This window comes from Hypoxylon trugodes (assembly GCF_022578975.1).
Source record: "Hypoxylon trugodes strain CBS 135444 unplaced genomic scaffold F4822scaffold_5, whole genome shotgun sequence".
Lineage (NCBI taxonomy): Eukaryota > Fungi > Ascomycota > Sordariomycetes > Xylariales > Hypoxylaceae > Hypoxylon > Hypoxylon trugodes.
The window spans coordinates 2,646,496-2,666,710 of record NW_026250020.1 but is presented as its reverse complement, the minus strand read 5'-3'; the positions used below and the strand labels follow the sequence as shown (position 1 = coordinate 2,666,710).

The 20,215-nt window shown below is 46.7% G+C and overlaps 3 protein-coding genes across 3 annotated transcripts; all 3 read right to left on the bottom strand.

Annotated features, from left to right (window-relative positions):
* Positions 1-1,001: 1,001 nt before the first annotated feature.
* F4822DRAFT_404515 (dual specificity protein phosphatase 12) lies at positions 1,002-2,544 on the bottom strand. The gene is made up of 2 exons (XM_051458208.1): positions 2,314-2,544; positions 1,002-2,231 (listed from the first exon to the last, which is right to left on the bottom strand). Exons 1-2 carry the CDS (start codon positions 2,358-2,360, stop codon positions 1,157-1,159), a joined length of 1,122 nt encoding a protein of 373 aa, XP_051314735.1. The 5' UTR covers positions 2,361-2,544; the 3' UTR covers positions 1,002-1,156.
* A 1,441-nt stretch (positions 2,545-3,985) lies between these two features.
* On the bottom strand, positions 3,986-5,741 carry F4822DRAFT_263607 (uncharacterized protein). Its single transcript, XM_051454613.1, has 2 exons — positions 4,561-5,741; positions 3,986-4,487 (listed from the first exon to the last, which is right to left on the bottom strand). Exons 1-2 carry the CDS (start codon positions 5,601-5,603, stop codon positions 4,034-4,036), a joined length of 1,497 nt encoding a protein of 498 aa, XP_051314734.1. The 5' UTR covers positions 5,604-5,741; the 3' UTR covers positions 3,986-4,033.
* Positions 5,742-6,333: 592 nt separating this feature from the next.
* Positions 6,334-7,117, bottom strand: F4822DRAFT_263589 (uncharacterized protein). The gene is made up of 2 exons (XM_051454612.1): positions 6,423-7,117; positions 6,334-6,363 (listed from the first exon to the last, which is right to left on the bottom strand). Exon 1 carries the CDS (start codon positions 7,048-7,050, stop codon positions 6,616-6,618), a length of 435 nt encoding a protein of 144 aa, XP_051314733.1. The 5' UTR covers positions 7,051-7,117; the 3' UTR covers positions 6,334-6,363; positions 6,423-6,615.
* Between the last annotated feature and the right edge of the window lie 13,098 nt (positions 7,118-20,215).

Sequence of the window (20,215 nt, the reverse complement as noted above, 5' to 3'; positions counted from 1 at the left end):
TAGAGCTTGACGAGCGGCGCAGTTTAATTCACAGCAAAATGCGATAATTTGAGCCTGATACGATAACTATCCGAGGCAGATTTTGCTAATCTATTGAGAATAGACTGATTTGCTGAGCCAAAGAATAATGGTGTCTGGGCGTTAGTAATTTCCGCCTCTATTTAGCTCCGTTTATTCAGACACCCGTTGTCCTAGGACCGAAAAAATAATTAACGAAACCGAAATGCGCCCGCCGCGATGCGATATTTCTGTTGCGAAGAGAGGTCAGGGGATAAGATAGGTATCGGTGATTGAAAACATCCCACCTTTGCACACCGACAGTTTCTTTTTGCGGGAAGGGCTGACAGGTCGCAATCATGGTGATCTCATCTCGGGGAAGCGCATGCCGCCAAATAGAGCTTTGCGAGGTAACAGGCTAATCCCGATTGCCTATGTATCTGACGGGATAAAGAAAGGCGGATTGATCAACTCGCTTACTTTGGGACTTTTCAAAGCGCCCCGACTGGCGGCGTCTGATACATGGGATTGACTCGGGTAAAGCGCCACGGGTGAAGATAGCGTCAGCAAGTATGCTGTTTAGCAAGCAGAACAACGTCAACCAGATCGCCAGGTAACACGGGGGAAACGGGAATGCCCTCGAGGATCAGACGGTAAGCAGGGTTGCGACCCCAGGTGTCTTGCGAAAAGGGGTAAGCCCTATACCTGAAGCGTACAATCGACAGGGTTAGTGGTGTGCGTCTGACATTATGCCGTAAGAAGGTAGGTCGATATGCTCTATGTGATATCTGATTGAGGGTACATTTTGCGAAGTTTCTTTTCATAAGAGCTGAAGGGGGAGGTGTGTACGGAGAGAAAATGGTGTTAAACAAGGCAGACAAGTCCCTGTGGTCCAATTCGACCCTTGAGATATTAGCGGCGGGTTAGGTAAGATACCTGTTTAGGGGACACTGGAGGGTAGTGGGCAGTTTTAATGTCAGCATCTTGTTGGCTCGTGCTTGCGCCGTATTCACTCTGGGCCAAGTACCTAATTTATTGTGAGAACTAATGCTATAATTATTGTTTTGGTTAATATAAGAGGAGGCTTACTCGATGAATTGCTGGGTAGGAATGCTTATGATGGTGACAATGACGATCATTAACAAATTTTTCTACTCTGTTATAAGTTGCCGTTCCGTCCCGGGGGCAATCGGATTGCAGGGGGGTCTGTACGACGCGGAGCTACCTCATCAACTCGGCTCCGGTTGAGCGAAAAGGCCGGAACTATCCACTCTCCACAACTACATCTTAAGCCTTGCCATGCAAAACGACCGATCGTAGCACCGCATTTAGCATTTGGGCAGGATAGACGACCCTCGAGGGCACCACCTTCTAAGGCAGGTCGCATCCAGGAGAGAGTCTCAATGAAGACATGAGCGCAATTCGGAGATTCTGGCCGCTCAGTAGGATTTGGAGTGTGCGGCACGACGAATTTCGGTGTCGCAAGGATACGTCTACACTTCTTACAGCGAACTTCCCTGCCATCTGCCTTATCCGCCTCAGCTTCGGCAGCCTCATCTCCCAGCTCCACTTCATCTTCGAAACGGATCTGCTCAGCCTCAGGTGCCTGGCGTATATCCCGGGATTCTTTAAGCATTCTTTCATATAGCCATTTCTGGTATATAGGATGTTGCTCCACAGCGCTATCGCTCTCGGCTGGACATCCCATCTCCCACCATATCTCAAGCTGGCGCATGAAGCCGTCATTAGGCGAAGCTGCTCCGCGCCCCTCGCGGACCCACTCGAGGGCTTTCTGTACAGCTTCCTTAGAAGTTTGCCGCCGTCGAACTGCAGAGGTCACCGAAGGAACAAACTGCTTGCCTCCAAAGCGGTGGGGGTATTTGTAGAGTAAGTAAGCAATCACACAGGTTACGGAGCGCGATATGCCCATAGCACAATGCACATAGACTCCGCCAGGAGAGGTACCATCATCTCTAGCTTGTCGTTTTTCACTCGCTTCTTTGTCCTCATCATTGGCCGATGGATATAACCCATTTTCGATGAAGCGTACTGCAGATGAAAAGTAGACTAGTAGATCGGTATCTGAATCGTCCATTACATCAATACTCATATGCTTGAGACGCTTTGCTTCCTCGCCCCATTTGTCGAAGGAGAACTTAATGACTGAGAGTACGTGCGTAACATTTTGGTCGTAAAGCTTTTGACGATGTCCCTCAAGGTTCAATGCCCAGGCTCTATGGCTTATGTCAGTTCATTACCCAGCCAAGGTTGAATCATGCGGGGTGGGGAAGACAATATTGGAAAATTCGAGATTACCCTCCAACGTAAAGATTATCGGCTCCAGGGACCCTGGAAAACGACATGATGTTTCTTCGTATCTCAATTATTTCAATTGTATCGTTTGAAATAATACATTTCTTTAATTTCGTAAGATATATGCTCAGATAAAATGTCGTCTATAAGATTTAAGCCAAGTTATGAAAATGAGTCAAGGTAGAAGAGTAACAAAATGCTTATCCACAAAAGATAAAATTTGTGAAAATCCACCACATCGCTGCAGCAAACCAAATGCTAGGAAATTTTACCTACTTTTCTTTGGCGGAATCGGGGTAGCTTTGTGCCACATGAGAAAAACTGGGCCCATACAAGCTTTGGCCCCTCAGTGTACCAGTATACATAATCCATACCCAAACCTCGGACTACCTGAACTAGCCTAATGTCGGATAACAATGTGGCGCCCGCGGCTGTGCAAGCGCACGTCAAATCTCAGTTTAGAGTTTGCTGCTTCCCTCCCGGTAGGGCTGAATCATGTGACGTGTAAGGCCCGTTTTTCGCGCTAACCCGCTAAAAGTATTAAATTGGGATGAATGGGCTGACTTGCAGCAAACTTACCCGCGGTATCCCAGTTACTTCTGCCAACTTTCTGTCCAATCGATATACGACATGCATCCCCTTTCGTTTTTCTTTTTCTTTTACCCAACTTGCTTTTTTTCTTGTCTTTCTCAAGATCTCCAACTATGTACATACTGAACCCCCCCTTTGTATTGAAAACCCATAGTATTCTTTCAACTCAATGAGCTCGACATTTTCAAGGTTATGACGTAGGGTTTTTTGATTATTTATTTTCTCGTACTTTTATGACGAAATTACGCCCACATATGATTGCAGATGCAACAGACAGAAATCCAGGTCGCTGCGGATAGCGTCAGCACCGGCATTTATATGTATATAGGCTTACAAGCCCCGCCCGAAAAGACATGGGCACCACCCCATGCTCTCTCTTGGCTTTCGTAGGCACCCGTATACGATGCATATGCGCGATACTCGTTAATTTCAGTTTACGAAACATGGGATCAAACAAGTGAGTTATCATTTTTTTTTATTATTGATATACAAACTGTGGACGTTTCTTGTAACAAGTTGGTTCTTGAAAGTCGACGTTGATGAGAAGACTTGCTTGCTGCGTTCTGATATGTGCCAAGCAGCAAATACCCGTTGCAACGGAACTGTGTTCTGTCAGCTACATTGGTAGCAAGCTGTCTCTCGTAAATTAACCATTAACAACGTAGAGTCCACCCTACTACATCCCAATACGTTTTAGTCGAGCCTAGAACCCTGGCTGGAATACTGTGGACAGAGCCAAATGCCTTCTCAGTTTGGGCTACCGTAGGATAGGTAAATGTAATAGTATATCGACCTTCTCTCTTCAAAAATCATGCGGCGACCGACCACTGAAATTTTTTTCAAGTCCGTGGGAAGGCGGGAGATCGGCAAAGCAAACCATGTTGCTCTTGAATGCGGTGAGACTCGCAGGCGCACGGCGCGCGCGATTACTCTTTGCTCCGACTGTACCGCTTCTATCCCAGCGCCCAATTGCAGGCCGGCTGTCGTGCATCAAAACGGGCACCTACTTCATCAGCCAACGAATCAATCTCCCTGAGTGATGCGCATCCCAACCCATAGGTTCCCATTTTCCCTCGAGAACCCCGCGCAGTATTGCTACCCAATCCCGTCATTGCTAGTCCGTTCAATTCGCTCATCTCGCTGGTTGCGGGGGTTCTTCATCGAGCATGCATGCGTTTTCCAACATATTCGTCCATTTACCACTAGTTCCCGCGTGGCTGTGCTTCAAATGTTGTCGAAAATGATCTGCCCGGTAAAATTTCTTGCTCGAGTTACACTCACGAAACTTATGCACTTCCTGGAGATGCCTTAACCGTTCTTCCCAATCTTGTTCTGTTGGTTGTCGTGGACGCCCAACTCCGCCGTGGCGCTCGAATTCTTCTCCGCAGTAACCACATGTGTCGGCCTCTCCTGGCCGATTGGAGCTCTCATGAAAAGCGCGGTCATATCTCGACATGAGTAACGCCGAACAGGACCAACTATGTCTCCTAACGTGGAGACTGTTTTGGTGGCGTTCGGCTTCATTCTTGTTTTTGAAACGATTGCCGCAAAACGAGCATTCGTATTGTTTCTCCGCCTCATGTGCACTACAACATTCGTTAGCAACCTATAAGATCTTACGTATTACCGCTAAAACAGTGAATGCGTCGTAGAACCCACCTTAGTTCTTCCTGTGTCTCGAATTTTTTGGGCTTTTTAGGACAACATTCACACATATAAAAACCTCCAGGTATCTTGGAAATGCCAGCTTTGGACACTTCGCTCACCTTGCGTGGCGACGCAAGACGCCGTGTTTCATTGCTCAAATTTCGTTGATGCGGCACACGCGCAAGTGCAGTGCGTGGCGAGTGACCAAGAGAATTGGGCATGCTATACGGAGAATTCGAAACGACATCAACAGGGGAAAGTCCTCCACTGGATAAACCACCGGGGGATCTCGCGGCAAATGAATTCATACTTGAAAGATTAGTAGCAAGCGAGACAGTGGAAGCAAAGGATCCACTCCGGGTGGTAGACGGAACAGAGGGTATAGAGCCCGAAGGGATGCCGCTGAGACGTGGTGTCGGCGACGCTCTCGATGCTCCCTCGCGACGACGTAATGGGTCGCATGAACCAGGCATACCCTGCATTGGGAGATCATCGCCAAGCGGTGAAGATGCCCGCCTCTTTTGCCCAATAGCTTGATGTTCCGAACGCGATGTATAGTCCTCTACCTGTGACCGGTCCTCCATAGGAAAATCGGTGTCGTCTCCATTGTTATCATAACTACTATGCGTAGATACCGTTGCATCGTCGGGTAACGAGCCACTGTTGTTCCTTCTTGTCCGCGAAAAGGGCGACCGGTCCATATCAATGGGCTCTATGGGAGAGCGATATTCGCTACTGGAGGCCCCGTAAAAAGATGGTGGACCACGTGGTGAGAGTGCAGACTGCAGAGGTGTGTCCGTGTAACGACCCGGGGAGTCGATAACAAACTTATTGCTTGGTCGGATAGGAAGGGAGAGTGGTGTAAGTTGAGGATGTAAACGGTGGTCAGCCGTGGTCAGACTGGAAACCGGGTTGTTGACAGAAGTACTAAGGCTGGGCCGTCGAGGCGGCGACTTATTATCAAAGGTCCTTCGGGAGTCTAGCTTTTTTATTAATGCGTTATCATAGTCGTTGTTGGTGTGTGGTTTGTTGAATTGGTATTGGTCGTGGGACATGAACAGCTTCTTAGGAAGTGAATCTTGAGATCTGAGTTGAAAATTTGGTTAGTGTTCCGTTCGAATAGTATAATCGCTGATGATAAGTCATATAGTCATACCCTAACGACGAGATAGTGGAGTTAAGACTATGGTACCCTTCGTCTCTATGAGGTCGTATCGGATCGCGTTCATTTTTATTCCTACCAAGATAAGCCCGGTCGTTTTCGTTTCTTCGACTATCCCAGCTCGTGCTCGAATCAATTGAAGGAATGCGGTCATGCCTAGGGGGCTGCCCTAGCCCGGGCACAAATTTGGGGGGAGGTAATGGTGGAGGCGCAATGTCTTCGGCGAGACGACGGCTGTTGGATATCGGCATGGGAGTAGAGGAGGCCAATGTCGGCGAGAATCTAGATTGCATGTGGGAACGGCCCGATCCTCCATAGTGATCGAAAGGGTTCGAACCCTCGACGTATATGGCTGGCGGTGTGCCCCCTGGCTCCCTCGACACATATCTTGGGATCTCCATATTGTGTTCCCCCTTCCAGTGACCGAATCGAAACGGAGTCGGCTCTATTCACTGTGAGCCAATGGTGATATTGCCACACTTTAGCGGTAGCGGTGAGTAGCTGAAAAAGGGCGGAACGCAATGTTCGACTGGTCGAATCAAGAGACGAAAACCCTTCCGAGATAAGAGAGCATATATGGACTTTTCAGAGTTGGCAAGACGGCGATAGCGTTGCGGCGGGAGAGTTCGTAGACGTATGAACAAGACAATGATCTGATCCCAAGTCAAGAGGCGTAACGTCGTGGAAATAATGGTAGTGGTGGCAAATATACGTGTCGGCAGCGCCGGTGTGGTTTGTGAAAGCTCGTACTTGAGAAACAGAAGAGCGTGGGAGGGTATTCTAATATAGTAGGAAAACGTAACTCGTCGTGATAATAAATAACATATAAATAATAATAACACGATGATAATACACCGAGATAATCCCTATGAATGAACCAAAAGAAATACAAGGTATTTGGAGCCTCAATGAAGCAATCGGGCTGAAAAGATCGGGGGACGAGGATGGCGGCGATTCTCAAGTTCAGCTGGGGAAAGCGGCTGACCTGCTCGGAAAGAAGTAATATGTCGTGTCGGTCGAATAAGAAGAGCTTGACCAATTGTCCCTTGCTCTTTGGCTCTTTCTCTTTCTGTCGACGGCTTGACACTACTACAACTCTCTATTCTCGTAGGCTGATAGGAGTCGGACGAGGCGAAGAATATTAGTAGGCAGAGGCAACTAATTCTTTTTTTTTCCTTCTCAGACCGAGCTGGGAGTGGAAGGACGGCGAAGTAGGCGTTGGAAGTAAGGAATAGCAGCAGGAGGAGAATCGGCCAAACACTCGCACTCGCAAGAACCCATTCGCAACCTTTTTTTCTGAAAGGGTTCCTAGAGAGTTGAGAGAGGGGCGAGTTATGCATATTAAAACTAGATCAGAGCAGAAGAAAAGACTAATAACCCACACACTCACGTAACGAGAAAGCGCCCTACAAGCCTACCAGCCTACCTACCTTGCTAAACTGTAAGTACCCTTGTTATTTTTGCTACCCTGTAACCTTGCTAAGTACCTACTTATGCGTGGGTGGTGGTTCAGCCCTTCAAGAGAGGGACAGGGATCCACGGATTCTTCAGATTTAAACTAGCGCGCTTTTCTTACAGGGGTGCTTTCGTAGTTCTCAGAGTGGGGAACAAGTCGCTGCTAGGGCTAGTCATTAGGTACCTAGGTACCTCGCCTGTCGTACACACTTGAAAGATCCCTGCAAGACTGGTTAAGGCGAAGGGGCGCAGGGGGGTGAACCTTTGGGGTGTGTCCTGAGAAATGAGGTTGCGTCCAGGGGGGAGTAAACTCTCGGGGTGTGCGCGAATTGAATGCATTCACCCACTTAGTGTACAACTGCAGGTGCATGTCCTCTTTCACTTCGTACCCAAGTACCTTTACTCTGCTACGGGAAAATGAGTACGTACATACATGTGTAATACGTACCTAGGTTCCTATGCATTGTGGGTGGGATCGAATGCGACTTTCTCAACCGGCACAGGGCTGCACCTCTTACTGTCCGCCTTCCACTAAAGGGCTGGAAGTTAAATTGGTGTACCTACACATTTTACGATTGAAGGTGTAAACGATGTATATATATATGCTATATGCTGTAAAGAGGTAGGTAATTTGATAGGCAGATAGAAAATAGATATATACACCATCGATTTTTACCTTGTGTTCATGTGTGTAGGTAATATGGAAGAGTAAGTCCCCATGTAGGAGGTACAGTACGTAACGTAGTGATACATCATTGATAATAAGTTATGTACGCATACTTCAAATTTATATATATCTTACCTTTACAAATCGGTTATACATTTCTTCGGGTATGTAGGTAATATGTAATATTATAATCTGTATGCGTGGTATGTAATAGATGTCTCATCGATGATGTCGATGTCCTAAAAGCCGTCTTTCCACCAACGCACACCTCGTAACTTGTAGACCTAGAAACAAGGTAGGGGTATGCGCTGCATGTTACCCGCTGTTGCAGCAGCACATTGACCAACAAGTCCATTTTAAGAAAATGCACACCTTTTGGACGTCTCTGGCAACGTCCCGAAAAACGCGAAGGTCCTCACAAAAGTGCCAAAAAAAAAAAAAAAAAGGTCTGTCTTTCAGAACACCCTACTACACACACATTGTGTTACTACTCAAGTACTTGGATGTTGTAGGCTATCATATGTTGTATCAATGTAAGTAGGTACATTTGCGCAACTTTGAACAACTTACACGGCTGCGTATTATGTTACTTACTGTTACGGAGAACAATAGCGATACGGTGATCATCGGACGATGTTTACGTATACTGCATACGTCTAGTTTTCATCCCTTAATCAGATGCTTTATTGCCTCTTGCAACCATGTGCTCGGTTTTTTCCGTCTCCCTAACGTGGTCTATCAAATTGCGTATGGGGACCTTGGGAGGCGGTCTTCGGTCCGACCAAGGTAATTTCCCAAAATCTCAGCACAATCCCACGTTAACTACTACCGGGACGTGGTAGCGGCCGGTCATAACTCCAAATTGAGCCTCATCAATTAGACGGCGTCGTTAAAGATGGGGATTTCAGCCTTATAAAGCCTTATATAGGCATATAGACTGTGTGGGATAATTCCCAATCTAGCCAAGTGATCGCAATTGCTTGCGACAATCGTCATGTTAATCATCAGCCCCAAACACCAACGCGTCCTTCATGCGAACCTATCTCCCCTAGGTCTTTACGTCTTAGGACTGTGCTTAGGTATGTAGTGTGAGTTACGGCGAAGAAATACACGAGTAATACCCGGATATTAGGTAGCGTCGTTACATAATCGGTGTGCAGAACCAAACAAGCTCCCTATTATTGAAGCTTGGATGACTAAAATTGCCGAACACCACATTGGGAAAATACCCGCCGCAAATGTTTGTGACATCCCACCTGAAAACTAAGACCACCACGGTACATCACACTCGGCATGTTACGTATCGATGGGTATCGACGACGGGGGTAAAGGGGGGCTATCATATGGAAATGACATCGTTTTATTCCACCGTACTGTGAGAAGATGATGAGGCACAACGTTCTTACCTACAGAATCAAGGATCCAATGCGAAATCCTGTCATCAAGCAAGATCTATGTGACCTATGACCTTCGCATCAGGCCAGCATAAGTAGACCGCCGGACATTTGTTGCTGAGCTCAAACAGAATCTGACAGCGGCTTACTTTACTCTAAGACGGATAGATCACCATGGCGCAATTACGATTCGGCAAATCAAAGTACAGTAGGTTAATATGTCTGTATGTGTGGGTGACACGCAGTAGGCTTACACGAAGTTAATACATAAAAAACATGTGTAGTCGCTGATGCATACGTACATACATACATACATACGTACATACACTTGTTTTTTCTAGCTTGATGTTGCAGATGTAGAGGTGAGGTACATGGAGAGAGAAGCATGCCACTTTGCCGCGTGATCGAGAAAGACTTCGGGAGGACATCGAAGTACCCTACATTACTACACTACTGCAAGATGTTTGTCTTGTACGCCTTAAAAACAACCTAAGAACTAGTAAGAACCTTGGAATTTTAAAGTCTTAAAGCCACTTTAAATCCAGATTTTCAGTTTGTTAAGGTTTCCCCTCAGCCCTACAAGCCCTTCCCGGACGATAGTGAGGAGATAATAGTTCTGATTGGTCCCGCGAACTATTGCCCCTACCGAAATGGTTAAAGCTTCCAGGTCTCCCCTTTTCCAAGGTTTACGCCCCTCTTTGATTCCTTCCGACATGTCATTACCTAAAATACGATACCTAGGTATATCAAGTATCACAATAAAAATAAATTAAAGTATTGGATATATTGAATCTAGCTCTTACGCCTTAAGTCGATGATAACTACACGTCTCAATAGAAACTTTCGACAACATGACAAACCACACGGAATACCAAAGGATGCGACAGGCACGACTCTCCTTCTAATTAAGTACCCTTTAATCATGACTTTGATCAATACTCGCTGCATGTCACCCTGGCTACGTCAAAGTTGACCATTCTGCATCAAACAACAAACTACCTAGGCAAATAAAATAGTATCCGATATCATTATCCGATAGATACCATTGAATTAAGCGCCCTCAACTCGGCGGTCGTTGTTGCCGAGTTGATATCTCAGTGGCGAGTGTCTCTGACTGGTTCGTTAATATCCTGGGCGATGCAAAAACTTGGGAACTTTGCATGACCTTCCATCCGCAATTCTTCACCAGCGCTTTCGACTAGGTACCATATCATGCGATTCGTCCCCTCCGACCAAGATGCCGACCAGATCACATTGCAACCTACACAAAAATCAATCTTATTCAACCGTCACGGACACCGAAAGTTCCAATGTTTATTTTAGATTAGACAATCAATGGGAATTGTCTGCATTGGCATCAATGCATTTTAGAGACATTGATTGTTATGAGAAGAGGCCAGTCAAAGAGACTAAAAATAGGGAGGCCGGGTACCCACAGTACAGAGGTAAATACTGATTCGGGTAATTTATCTCGCCCGAGCTCGATCCTACGAACTTTTATCACCAAGTTCTTCATCTTCAGAGTCGCAATCCGGCCATGCCTAGGACAAATTCCAAAAGAGCCGCCAAGGCTACAGATCGGGACCTTGTCGGTTCCGCAATGTTTCCATCTTTTGCTTCATGAATAAAATTAACTTCATGTGGGTGTCCACTCAGAGCGCTTCGTATAATGCACTAATGAAGGCTAGTTGGCCTACGACACACGTTTCTACGTCTCATTGACGTCTCCTAGTCTCGTGGCTAGGCCTTGGTAATATTAAGACGTGCCACAAAATCGCCTAGAGAATGAATCTCTGATGATCTGCTACACAACGTGGCGTCTCGCCTTACTACTTAACCCAGCCTGCCAGGTACATGACGCAGGAAAACGTCTGTACCCTACAAGGCTTTGATGTGTCCCGCTGAAACTGTGTTACAGTTTACGGTAGGGCAACGAAAATCCAATAATGGGATTCGACATCTTTCCCGTTCCGTCAAGTGTTGACGCCCTTTTCCGCACCAGCCTATCCGATCATCTTATAAAAAAGGGATCGGACGGATCCAAGCTAGGTTCAAAAGGACAAGATACTAAAGTGACGCTTCGTTTGAGTAGAAACATTATTTTGCGGGGATCCCGGAGCAATCGGTCCCGCTCTACCCAGTGTTCGCCGACGTTCTAGAGCTTTTAACTTATACGTAAACAGGCAAGAAGAATAACGTCCGCAATCCGGGGGGATTGAGATTTGACGGTTTCACGACGGACTGCGTGACTGAACACTTCGGAGTCCCCTGGGACATCCGCCTAGTCTGATAAGATGGTTACCAAAGTTACACTTTTTAAAATTTTGCTCTTTGGTAGTGAGGCGTAAATGGGGATCTAAACTGTGCGAGGTTTTGGCGTACCACCTCGGCAGACAACAGGCGAGCCGCGCACAACGGGACGCAAGGCACATTGGTGACAGTGCAGTGACTTTGATTCGCTCCGAACGGCAATTGTCGTTCGAGACTGAGACATGATTCGCGAATATCCTTGCGTAGGGCCGAATTGGCTTGCAATTAAGGCGCTAAGACGTCAAAATGCCGAAGATCTCATTGCCACTTGGGTAATGCAAGATCTAGGAGGACTGGCTGAGGGAGATGTGGATCCTCCGGTCGCCCGGCTGCTTCCGCCCCCCTGTGTGCTATGAATGAATGAATGAATTTGAAGGAACCCAGAAAATGAGAGAATACCTAGGTACCAACCAAAACCTTCCGTGACTTCGATGGAAACAGGCTTGGAAAGTGTGGTTTCCATGATTTCATATTCCGCAATTCAACACCTATCATCTAATCGCATGAAATCCGAACTGGGCGGTAAAGAGGAGGCGATGAAAAGCCAAGGCGAATGTTATCATCTTGTAACATTCTAAATATCTTCCTCAACCATATGTGTGTGAATAATGTTCATCTCTTTTCTCACGTCGTATTTCAGGTCAAGGGAGGGTTTTAGAAGAGACGAAGATACGGGGACCAACACGGTAATGTATTCCCTAAATAGAGACGTCTCCGATTTCTACCATACCGTTTATGTTTTGTTCCGCGCGGCGGAATCTCGCTGGATGGGAATTAGTTAGTTGTAATCTCATGCACTTGATTGGCGGTCCCCTGAGCCCTATCCATAACGTCGGTAAGGCTTTATTACCTAGTACTACGGCCAATAGTCAAGCCGGTTGCTTATTTACTTACAGAGTGGGTAGTACGATAGATAGTAAAATATTGATTATGATCTCTTTGTGGATTTATACGGGTATGCGCTGATCGTTACAGTTAATATCTAGGATGTTGTTGGTTATAAGTAGCCGATTACTGTAGGTACCCGCTAAGGTACTGTACTTCCAAGGTTGTCTAGGCAGGTTTTTAGAGAATGATGCTCAAATACGATTCTACAATAGCCTAGAAGACAAGTAGTTTCTTGGAATATATGATCATTCCCAACACATCTCCATGCTGCGAGCAATTGCTTGGCTGTGAACATACACTGAGAAGTAATCGTAACAATATCACCTAAGAATGTAGGTCTAGATTTCATAGCCTGGCCCGCCTGGCTAGGTATATCCGGTCGCATAGTAAACGCCGCCCGGGTACACTAACAACTAAACCTACACTATAATCCAGCTGCGGACGGGTTCCGCTAGTATGCATAGGGCACAAGATCTTAAGCTAGGCTAGATATATCCTGTTTTCCTAGGTACTAATTACAAAAGTACCTAGACACTTGTAAGTAGTCCGTCGTTACGCCGCTGTTCAGGTCATAGAGTCCAGACCTACAAAGTACTACAATTTGACATATCCGACGGCGCGAAATTTGAGAGCCTACGTAATACGCAATATGGGTTATAGAAGACTTACGAAGTAAGCCATAACATTTTCGGTGATTGGCACGACGCTAATAAGCAAACCAACTTAAGGGGAAAGAACTTTTTTTTCAGCTGAGGGAAACTATGACTGAAAATAGGCTAGCCAGTCGATATTTCTCTGTTCAATTAGGCGCATAATATAATTAATTTTGTGTTACGCCGACGCCCCCGACCAGCAGTTAACAACGTTTGATGGTAAACTTTATACAATGCGATACATACGCATACGGATATTATGTAGCGGTACATAGGCATGTAGGTATGTACGGTTCGGTGGTCGCTCACACGCTCATAAGGAAACGAATGCATGAGAAATGCTTCGCTGTTCGGGTACAACTTCCCCGTGCCCAACCCCCTCAACCCCTCATTTACGTATACCCATCCATGAGATACGTAGTATATTGGTATATAGATACATATGTATGTGCGAAATACCTTCGATATCCGAATGTGCGGTTTTCGCAGACATACATTATCCGTATAAGCAAGCTACATAATACGTACATGCTGCCCACCTGCACGTTACGCACTTAGTAACTTATGCACATATTAGCGCGATAGGGTGGCAGGTAGTAGCAAGGTACATACTTGTATTTATGTAGTAGTATGTTAGTAGATTTATACTGGTAGCAGGCAAAAGCATGGGGCTTGGCATGCATATCATGCAGCCCGGACTGCACGCAACCTTACAAGGCTGCATCCTAATTTTGAGTTTGGCCAAATCCAAATCTCCAAATCTAAACTCATTGCGCCCGCCCTCCGGACTCGGGGCTGTCGGACTGCCCAGTTTAAATTGAGACCAATAGTGTCATGATCCGGCTTTTGACTTCCTTCAACTACCTATTGTGGACATACACTCGTTACAAAATACGTATGTACGACGTAGCGATGTGGGTATCCTACCCTACATATATGGATGTGCCTAGGCTAGGTATGTACTACCTAGGTAAGTTGCCAGGCTCAGCTACGGAGCCTAACCCCGTACGAGGCGACAAGGCTGCGCCTACGCCAGATTACTACGAAGGAGAGGACAAGCGACGAGATGCAAGGCATCTGGCATCGACATATACATATGTATCGACCTATCAACCTACATACATTTCCTACCTACCTATTGTATACGCATACACATACCCATCTCTTCATGATTTGTTGATACAACTGACCAAGCACACGTCCCCCTCCCCGTCCCCCGGCCTATTTTATTGCCGAATCCCTTGTCGCGTGATATGCAGGCTGGGTGTGGCTGTGTCTTCTCGGAAGGGCTAACGATAATTCGTTCTCTAGAGGTACTTTGCATATGCCATGCGTGGGCCTTCCCAGACATTATCGTCCTAGCCGTTGTCATATCCTTCCTCGTTATAGACGGGATAGTAACCGCGACGACGGGCAACCTGATGATCCATTGGACTTCAACTCAAGTACCGGCAGACATTGATGCACGGGTGAACCATACGACTCACATTTGTCATAACTGACGGTGCCAACAAAAAAGGCGAGTACTTACTACTACAACCTCTTCTTTTCCGGGGGACAGGAGCTCCAAGCCCTTTTGAGCCGTAGGCGGTCTTTTGCCTGTTCCGACTCTTCACACCCCCATACCTGCGGGTATTATGTCTCGTCGAGTGACGTCGAGGGGGAATGATACCCGAATTGATAGGTGGTTTATCTTGCGCGCTTCCTCATGCATGGCCGCCCCATACGTAACACCGAGAAAGAAGCAAATAAAGAATAGAAAGAAAAATTTTTTTCTCGCCTTGCCCTCATCCTCATATGCAATTCCACGGCCCCTTGCAGCATACTTACATGCGCGATATCCTACCACCCGCGGAGAATCACAACATACTGCAGACCGAAATGGCCTCGGTTTTCGTTCGCTTCTATTCCGGCCCAATCGTCATTGGCAGAGACATATGGCTACCCTAGTATATTGAAAACCCGGGTTAACGTTGCGAATCAAACGTTATCAGTGCACCAAACCTGAAAACCCTCTTTGGGATGTGTCGATTCCTAATTGCCTAACCGCTATGACGGGGAATTAGTTTTGGTAGTTCAGCCTCCATCAACTGTTTTGACGTAGAAGGCTGGATCGAGGGCTGAACGGCGTCAATGCCTTACGGTACGGTATGAATCCTTTGGCCCCACCGCCATTTGTCAAATCAGATTAGATGAGTATTAGGACAATCAGCAAGTCGCCCGAGCAAACCCGGCGCCCGGCGCCCTCTTTTCAGCCCTCTATCAGACCTCCGGGGCGAACTTGACACAACTTGAATACCCAGTGGCATTGCCCACGCGTCCCCGCAATGACGGCCCATTCGCCGGCTACTTGGAATTGATCAGCCGGAGCAAATTGCTTCCCGCTGCGGATGGCACGTTGTTGTGCGTCTAATATGTGTTTCTAGGACCCCTTTCATCTGCAGAGGAACCTTATCGAGTCGTCCCCCGGGGTCTCACGTTGCTACGACGTCGACGGACTAATTGGAGTACATATCACGCACCATCACACATTTCATATTAGAATGCCAATTCTTCAGCAACGCTGGCTCTCTTTTTATCCTGAGACCCCTCCTCTTACCTATCAAACATTGCCGCCAACATGGTATGCGCACGTTCAACGTAGCAACAAGACAGGCCTGGTCCCAACAGGGGTGACATTTATGTCTTGGATCGCTAACTTTACGGAGGGTAGATGCTATGATTTCGATAAAGAGACGTTTCAGAGTAAGTTTTGGGGTCGTCGCTTAACGGCTCATAAAGAGTACCACACATCACGAAATATTTTTTTTCTTCCTAGCTGGATGTCCCAAATTGGCGAATTCAGGAACATACCAGCGCTCAAATTGCATATGTATATGCGATGACAACACACCCTACATGAAGGTAGCCCGTTTGTGCGGCATATCCTTACATAGTAGTACCGAGGCTTCCGTTCCCGCGGGCTTCTCCTCTCCTAACTTGCCTAACTAGGAAGCTCGGGCGAAAACTTCGGCCGATCTTCCAGAATACCATCCAGCTTCTATGGAGCTGGAGATAATTTCCTCCACTTGAATTAATTACAATTCTCAATGATGAGCAGCTTAATCATCTATACAAGTTTGTATATCATACAATAGCTGCAGGCGGAGAGATAACATATATTGCTTACTGACTAATTAATTTTTGGACCCTGATTACTAGATTCTTTGGGACTTAACCATTCTTGACCTTACGAAGCGAGCGAAACTCCACACGGAGGGACTTTCGTCTAAATCTGGTTTACCGTTCAAGTTTCATAGGGACAAAGTCATGGAACAAATATTTGGCTCGAGCGAAAGGGTACTGCAGAGCCCACTATGAGGTAACCCACTTTAGCTGACAATCCTTGGATTATAATGTACTTGTCTAGGCACCTATGTTTTTGAATTATTTTCCATGAACCTCCCACGCGGGCTCGAGCGGGTCTGTATCCGTTACGGGAGGCGATCCTAATTTGTCAAGCGTTCCCAAGTCGGCAAAATAGAACGGGAATTTCAAAGGCGGGCTCCCTTCACCGTAGCAATTCCCCTTGCTACCCTGAAATGTCAGAACTCTCTCTTACTCTCGTAAGGCTGACCAAAGCCTCGGTATATGATAACCATGGTAAGTAAAATGTTGCGTGTGGACCGATCCTGATCCCCTTTTTTCCACTCCATCCATCCCCACTCCACGTTACCTACGTACTACTAAGTCGGCTAGCAGGCTAGTAACACTATCCTACCTTGCATACAGTACCGGCCCTACTCGCTTTGGGGTGTGTGAAGTCATAGCAACCTTACAAGTTATCTATCTAAAATACCGATTTCACCAGGATGGCATGCCACCAGTCTCCATCCCTCGCTTCATCAAATCTACCACCTCGGATGCAGTGGGTAAGGGAAGCGGCTATTTCTTATAGGAACCAAGATGCGCGCGAACGGTTTGCTGACCGCGCGTTCAGCTTACCATGCAGGCTACTGCTACTTTTCTTTCTCTTCTATATTTTTCTTTTGCAAAACCTGCAAGATCTGTCACTTCAACGCTAGGCCCTGAAAGTCCTTAGACTCGCCTGTCACATTATACATTATACCCAGGTAGGCTATTCCTATGCAACAATGCAACATGTCTACCAACGTTGGAAGATTTTCTTCTTAAAGCAAACTAGTTGCATATATTAGTCACTCCCGTTACTCCACTTAAGCAGCAAACGAGACCCTGTTGTCCCACCCGACGAGTAGCTATTCCGGAATGTATGGCTACGCAGCTACGTAGGTACTACCTTGATATTGTTGGTACCCATTTCAAACATAACCGTACATAAGAGGTCGGAAAGCTAAGGTCGGGGCGACGTACTTCCGCTTCTGAAGAGTTTCATCGCGTCCAAGTTCGCGGGGTTCGATAGCCTCGCGATACGACTCTAAGCCTGCGTGGCAGGCAAAGATCCTTACAATTCTTCAGAACCCAGGTCTCGACTTTCCTAAGGGAACCCACAAGGCTAGCCCCGATCTAGTGAATGGTCCGCTACTGGTAACGGCACGTACCCTCATCTTTTAGTTTTAGTATTTTTTTTTTTCTCACGATGCATACGTATAGTATGCTCGCTCTTATTCTGACATTATTCTCGCGGGATGTGGTGGAGAACTTCCACTTACATGCGTACGTAACCTATAGTAGATTAGTCTCGCATCACGATCCTCAAGTCGGATGTGTGCAAACGTAAGGGATGATGTCCCTAATACGTTCTCGTCTCGATTATCGATCTACTCGGGGTCGAAGCAACAACATCACAGAACTAACATAAACCAACGTATACGTACTTCCCGCGGAAGATGCCGAAATATTCAACTCTATTCCCTCCCTTGGTACATAGGGCAATACACTAATACGATGCCGTAAGAAGCTAACATCATAATAATCTTCTTTTTCGCCGCAATGGGACCCGGCTGCATTGCGGAGTCCACCAACGGATGTCAGCTTGTTCTCCTCGTGTCGCCGGAGATACAACAAGGCGGGTCACAACATTACATCTGAATATGTAGGACCTTCTCCGAGCCCAACGACATCATAGGACGATTGTACGATGGTGGTACACTACCTGCTGTGCCCTTCTGCGAGGACCTAGCTGACCTGAACCTACGATCTCGACCCCTTTTCCGTCGATCTTTAACTCAGAAGAAGCGTAATGCTAATGTCTTGTGATCACATGTGTATGCATGCACGTTGCTGACTGCAGATTCTGATCAATTTTTTTTTCTTGATTGATTGAATTTAAATTTTGTGTATGGCTGACTGACTTATTCGCCCCGTCGTCGCCTCGGGGCTTACCTAAGCCCGTAATGTAGGTATTGAGCAAGGCTCCGACGTGTATGTATGTAGGAATAACGACATGATCAACCTACATACATAACACTATATATGTAGGAATCATATGATGATGTGATATGGAGGGTTGGGGGCCATCCATAAACTTGATTTGATACAGTACAATACATTGTCAACCACCGGCTTTAAGCGAACTAGATGGTCAGTACCGAAACCTCCCGTTCTTCATTTCCGCGGCCGGATTGAACCGGGACGATTTACGTAGTACAGACGGCCCCGGCGCGGACATATCTCTGACTTCAAGGTCGGACTTCAGATTGCTATAGGAAAGAACTGCGATCATTTTCAAGATTCGGGCTTTGGCAGGTACTTCCTAGTTAATCGGAGAGATCGGGAACTAAGCTCCTTCTAGTGAAAGCAAAGCCCGAGGATATATTTGGTTTCGTCTTCAGTCAAACCAACTGATACCTACCTACGGAGAAGCTCCCGCCGTGGCAACTCTCCGCTCCGTGCCTCTTCGCCGCGGCTTTTCATGATGTCGCTAGAACGAGGCATTTAATCTAGGTCAGCCTTCTGTGCTCCAACACACCTTGCTGATCGCCAACAATAGCAATTTGAGTACTTTTCTTTCTGTGCCGTGAAGGCATGAACGATTCTGATCCAACTATGCTCTGGATGATGCATAGTATCACATCGGTATTGCGTCTAAGAAGGCTCGGTCCCGGTTTGGGTTATCTGGTGAAGTTATTGGATTGTTTCACATCAAGACCAAGTTGCTAGAGCGCGGACCATGGATCGATCATGCACTACGGGTTGGTGGGTGGTGTCGATAACATCACGCGACGAGCATAACACTCCTACGTATAGGGCGATGGGGTAGTCAGGAAGTCTCCTCAAGTAGAGGTGTGCAATTAACGATGTCTATACTATCCCACGAACTCTCGAGGTACTTTCCGTTCATCCTTGTGCCATGACCATCTTGGGCAGCGAGGTACCCCCGGTATATCTTCGACGTGGCCATTCGCCTGTTTACGTCTGTCAAGTTTGAGGCTACTTGATCTGATGTTGAACCCTTTTCGGGCGAGAAACCCCACTCCTCTGCCCTATGGATATGAGCCGGGTGCTACTTATTTTCATTGCTATTTTTAGCTGCGAATAGGTACGTCGTCTTGTTTTGTTCCGCGCTCCATCAGACGTACATACACAAAGTACGGTTCATAAGGCGAGCGGTAGTAGCGCAGGGACCGACCGACCGTCGGCGGTAGCCGTGGGATTCTCTTACTATGGTATTTGCGGGTTTGGAATATAGGTAATGTCGCGATGGAATGCAAATGACAGCAGGCTTTTTAGGTTGAAACTCCCTGACATATCCTAGGGCGTAAGCCTGGAGGATTCACTAGCTTGTCTCGCGGACTTGTTCCTCGCTCTCGTCCCCGCCGCTAGGATCTGACGCTAACGGCAAGTACCTTGGTCAGAGAAAGGAAACAGTTCAAAAAATTAATTTACGATCATGTTTCGGTGAGGGCGAGGCGAATTTTTGAGAGGTTGGTTTACGTGGGGATCTGTCGAGTCAGGTAGGCATCGATACCTTTTTTCCCAATTTTTACGACGCCGACTCGACTTACGTGGTGTACCTACAGTACTAAGCGGTGGATTCATTATCTTAGGTACCTTATACTTTGTGGGCCTTGGGTATCGAGGTTCGAAACGGCGTATCGATATATAATATCGCCCATTGCTTCCTATTATGACTATACAAAGTCCTATTATCAGCGGCTCTTGGTGTAACGTCGGCCCC